We start from the raw sequence: 6,085 nt of genomic DNA, 5'->3' as shown, positions 1-6,085 counted from the left end.
CGATACACCGATACACCGATACACCGATACACCGATACACCGATACACCGATACACCGATACACCGATACACCGATACACCGATACACCGATTTTTACTTGAACTACCCAAATAACCAATAAGCTAGGTATTAAATGAATGATCTCAATGACTATACAAACAAAATGACTATACAAACAAACTGAAAACAAACTGACAGAAGAAACAAGATTAACTAACTGATAATATGACAATAATAGTGCTGATAATCAACAGATTGTTCAATGTTAAATAAACTTAGTAACTAATTTAGATTCATTCAATCATGAATTTGCAATTTTGCAATGAAAGTTCACAGTTAGTTAGTAGATGTTTTGCTAGTTGCATGCTTACATGGTGGAGGAACTCCTTGGTTTGGATTTTTCATCTCATTTCCAGCCACAAGAAAGAATGCAGTATGCCTGTGGGAAACAACCAAATCAGTAATAATGATGGATTATTTGAAAATAAACCAAAATCATTCAAGATATCTAACAATTTCAAACAAGTACCTGAAGAAGTTCATCATTTTGGTTTTGGAATCCGAATCTATATCTGCAGTGCTGTCTAATGCTTGTTGCATGTGTTGAAGCCACCTCTCTGCAGCTTCATGAGTTACTGGAAAAGGACGGTGACGACCGATGAGAGCAGGATGACCTGCATCAGAAACAGAAAGAAACAACAATATCATCTTCAATTCAACTCTTTCATGTCATGTCATGTCATGTCATGGAGATTTTGGAGAAGTAGTATCTGTTTATAGAAACATATTAATGAAATCTAGGTCATATTCTCGAACCTAATCATCTTTTGGAACAACAGATCTACGATTACAGCAAAAATGATCTTAGTTTTCATTAACTAATACCTTTTCTCTCGGAATACAGAGGCGGTCCTCCCATTCTCTGGATGAAGAACTCATACTGATTTTGAATCGCGTCTTCTTTACTCGAATTCGCAAAAATAGATCGGAACCACTCTTGTTCGTCATCATAAACCCTAATTCGCAAGCCGATACAATAATAACAACTTCATTAACCAATTCAGAGTGTGTATAGTCATTATATGAAATGAATTAATGTTTACAGTCAATAAGCTTGGAGAAATCGCATTATTCGAAAGGAAACCTGTTGTAGAAATGAGTTGAGAGATTGATGAAAGTTTGCTTGCCGAGCTTCTCGAATAGATTGATCTCGTCAATGGCGAACGCATCTGTCTGGTCAACTCCGCTCCATTCCGACGCCTTCTGCTGAAGAGATTGCATCGTTACGTTCTGTCTTCTCTCCTATTCGAACTCTCTAGATTCCTTCCTTTAACATTTGCAGATAGCAATGGAGATTTGAGACGCCATATAGATATATTGGGACTCGTGGTATTCGCGTGGAGGCAACGCTTCTCACGAATGTAGGCGGCGCCAATAGTTTTGTACTCAATAGAATAATAGTTTTTTATTTATTTATAAAGAAATGAGTATTTTATTTATTTAAAAATGATTATTTTTTTATGTTTATTTATTTGAGTGAATAATTTTCTTTTGGTCCAATTTGAGCTACATACAATGGTATGAGTTTGTTTTTTATTATAACAAATTAGTACATTCGATGAAAATAGACCACTAACAATTGTAACTTCAAGGTAATTTTGTTTTTTAAATTGATATGTTATCATAATTATAATAATTAGGTTAAAATTGGCTTAAATAATGTACAAACTTGTTTTAAATTCTGTTAAATTAAATTTTAAAATATAATAAAATAAATATTAAAAAATTATACATATATTAGTATTAACTTTTATTAATAAGAAAATAAAATTTAAATGAATATTAATTTTATAAATTATTAATATTAATATTAAAATTTAAATATTATATCAATAATATAATATATTATAAATTTATTTTAATTAATATAATTAATTAAAAAAAATTTAAATAGAATAGTTTCAGTTTTCTATAATTATAATTTAAATGTCATTTAATTTAATTTTTTAAATTACATTATAATATTTTTATTTTATTAAATTGAAAAAAATATTAACTTAAATTAATTAATATATTTATTTAGAATGTTTATTTAGAATTAATTTATATATATATAAATAGAATAATTTTTTTCATAAATATTTAATTTATATGAGTTATATTTACAAATTAATTAATATTTGTTATTCAAATATATTAACCGTATTTTTTAATATAATTATTTATTTATTTGAATTATTTAAAATTTAATATGGTATGTTATAATTGAATTTATATTGTGTTTTAATTTTTATTTGAGATAATTAATAAAAATATTTAAAATGAAATAATTTTATAATTTAATTTATATTAAAATAAAATAAAATAAATATTATAAATTTATATATTAAAATGAAATTTTATTAATATAAAATAAAACATTTAAGTAGAGTGTTATATGGATAAAATTATTAATTAGATGTGTGATGAGATATATGAATTTTGGGATAAAAGTTTTATCTTAATATGACTTAAATCAAATACAAGTCATTAGAACCGAAAGTAATGCCAAGTTTGAGTAAAAAGCGCATGTTATTTCATTGCCATTATATATTGACAGTTAACAATATTCTTTTTTTTGTTATTTTATTGTTATAATAAAGTTATTTAAATATTGACCACAATTTAAAAAAAAAATTAATAAAATATTCAAATAGACTAAAAAAATATATTTTGAACTTTATTTTTTTTTAGGCATTCTAAAAGATTAAAATTCAGTTCGGTGATAAAAAAAAAAAAGAGGAGGTTCATGTTCAAACTTTTGATAAAAAAACAAAAAATATTTTTCTTAAAATTTAATATAAATATTATGTTATTTAAATAACTAATTTTAATATTAAACTAATATAATAATTAAACCTGTACATTTTACAAACAATAATCTATTAATAAGTTTAAATAATAAAATAAGTAAATAATATATATATTTTTTAAAAATATTCATATATATTAAAAAAAAATCGTTTAAACATAACAATAAATCATGACATGAAAATAATAATAATAAAAAAAGGTACTCAATAATTATCGAGTTCGAAAATTATCGAGAAGAACGATTAACTCTCCAACAAATTCTATTAGCTTTCCCGAACTAATATTAGAAAACTTTATAATAATAGTATTATAAATGATATGCATCGGACGACTACGATCATTTAAAGTTCGACGCTTTCTCTCTAACCAAATAATCCATCAAAAAATATTTGAAATGATAATCCAAATATGTATATCTATCATATTAGCCGCATCAATCCAAATTTCTCAGCAATTACTCAAAGACTCGGGCATCACCCAATTAATACTAGAAAATACTCAAATACTATTAATGGTGGAATACTAGTCACATTCGACAATACAAAAGTAAGTGAGTTGTTGATTCAACCTCTTTGTGACACATACGACAACGACTAACCATAATACAATATTTTTTCATTCACATATCATCTTTTAGAACTTCATCATTAATAACGCTCCATCAAAAGAATGATATCTTAGATGGAATATTTGACTCCCAATAATTTTCTCAACAAAAAAATATATGGAATAATCTTAGGGAACTATTTATAACAATGCCTCACATATAAACTATCCATTATTGTCAACACATAACTTCTTGTCCTGAACTATGACATTTCTGCATATAACAAAAGTTTTCCCAACAAAAATTATATGGAATAATCTTAGCAAACAACTTGTAACAATGTTCAAATATAAACTATCCATATATTGTCAACACATAATTTTTTGTCCTTAACTATGACATTTCTGCATATAACAAAAGTTTCCCAATAAAAATTATATGGATAATCTTAGCGAGCAACTTGTAACAATGCCTCACATGAAAACTATATATATTTGTTCAACGCATAACGACTTGTTTAAACGGTGACACTTGTTTGCGTTCTACCAAAAGTAAACTATATTATGTGACAAAGTCTCCATAATGTTTAATATATTTTTATATCCAATTCGGCTAGCAAATTAACCCACTAGACCAGTGATCAAACATGTCCTTAACTATTACATTTTTACATATAGCAATGGAAGCAAGCTTATGATACGTCTTAACTAAACTTTTGACACTACACTAAAAAATTTAATCAAAGAACCATCCCTTACAATGAATCTAGACTGATCATAAAAACTTTTCCACATAAAATAATTTTTCCTTTAAAATGTTACACCCCGTTAGATAATTAGACATTTTAGTGAACCAACCAGATCAATCATTTTTATACTTAAATTTGATTATCGATGCACAAAGACTATTCAGCTCAATTGTAAATTTACTACACCATTTTAATAAAAGAGCATTATTAAAATAAACTAGCAAAGTTTTCGTACATTTGTACGGTTAAAAATAAAATAACAATTTTATCCTCACCTACTTACAGACTCATTTTCGTTAATTAAGCAATATATTCTTTATTAGTCAACTATCTATTCGTTATCGAGCTTTATCAACTCACTTTGGTCAATCAACAATCTTATTTTCACCCACTTACAAACTCACTTTCGTTAGCCAACATATTATATATTACTCAACCATATTCTCTTTACCGAGCTTTATCAATTCATTTCGGACAAACAACAATATTATTTTCACCCACTTACCAACTAACTTCCGTCAACTAACTAACATATTCCTTAATCCCCCTTTATAATTATTACAAATTTGCACCGGGTAAAATTCGAATTTTCGATCTTTGTTATTTATATTGAACACTTAACCATTTCACCATTGAAGATTGTTGATTTCTTTTTATAAATTTATGTATGAATATATAATTGATACGACTACCAATTATATATATATATATAATGTGCTTATATTCGGAAATCCGGACACTTTGAAAATTAAACATCATTATATATATAGATTAGTTAGTTAAAAAGTTGAACTTATTGTTAAAGCATCCCGCATTCATCAAATTTGGTGTTGAATTTAAAATATAAAATTTTATTAGTCTAGTTGGTTAAAGAGTTGTACTTGTTTTTGTTAAGTTGCGAGTTCAAAATATACATATAACATTTTTAATTGTATTCTTAACCGTTTATATGTGGGTGAATTCACAATCCGACCCAAGTATCCATTATTTTAACATATATATTCAAATTAACCACAACTTTCGACCCGACAATCCAAACAATTTAAAAATTAAACATCATATTATATATATATATATATATATAATATGTATATATATAAGATCTTATATATATATATATATATATATATATATATATATATATATATATATGATCTCGAATATCTAAACCTCATTAATCTTTAAAATATTTAATCTTATCTCAACTAACTAGATGACAAAATGATGAGTAAAAGATTCTCATAAAAATTTACACATTATTATCTACATTTTCACTGCTACACTCTTAGATAGAATGAATAACGACATCATATGTGAGCATATAAATGACAACACTCTTAATGAGGATTAACCGACTCCTTTTCAGATTTTTTTTTTATCTAGACAGTTTACATTTAATTTTAGTGATAATCGGGTCCCAAGAGATATTGGATCGTAATTTATCACCTAATGATGTATCAAAATAAGTTGACTAAAGAATTCTAATTATGAATCCAACACATTTGTCAACCTCATCATTCTTTTATTCGAAATAAAATTTAAAAAAAGATGTTTGACTTTTTAAAATTAACTCGAAGACCGAAGCATTCACTAAATAAACATAAAATATCTCAAAGTTGTTTACCAGTTACCTAAACTATGTAGTGTCATCAACAAAATAAAATGTATGTCACTATATAATAATTAATTTAATTTAAATAAAACAAAAATATTTAGGTATACATAATTTTTCAAATTTGCATTATTTTATCACTATTATTGATCTTCTATCTGGATTTTTTATTTTATATATATAATATATATTTTTTATTTTATAAAATATATAATAATTTTTTAGTTAATAAATTAAAAAGTAATGCTATTTATAATAAGAAAAAAAAATGATTTATTGAAAAAAATCTAAATTATTCTAAGCTTAGGACATCAATTATCGAAA

At 25.3% G+C, this 6,085-nt stretch overlaps 1 protein-coding gene across 1 annotated transcript; it reads right to left on the bottom strand.

Moving 5' to 3' along the window:
• Window positions 1-210: 210 nt before the first annotated feature.
• On the bottom strand, window positions 211-1,350 carry LOC124927017 (two-on-two hemoglobin-3). The gene is made up of 4 exons (XM_047467352.1): window positions 1,146-1,350; window positions 887-1,017; window positions 531-675; window positions 211-440 (listed from the first exon to the last, which is right to left on the bottom strand). Exons 1-4 carry the CDS (start codon window positions 1,280-1,282, stop codon window positions 338-340), a joined length of 516 nt encoding a protein of 171 aa, XP_047323308.1. The 5' UTR covers window positions 1,283-1,350; the 3' UTR covers window positions 211-337.
• Window positions 1,351-6,085: the final 4,735 nt, after the last annotated feature.

Source organism: Impatiens glandulifera, chromosome 2 (assembly GCF_907164915.1).
Source record: "Impatiens glandulifera chromosome 2, dImpGla2.1, whole genome shotgun sequence".
Lineage (NCBI taxonomy): Eukaryota > Viridiplantae > Streptophyta > Magnoliopsida > Ericales > Balsaminaceae > Impatiens > Impatiens glandulifera.
The sequence above is the reverse complement of the archived record's forward strand: the minus strand, read 5'-3'. Positions and strand labels throughout refer to the sequence as shown.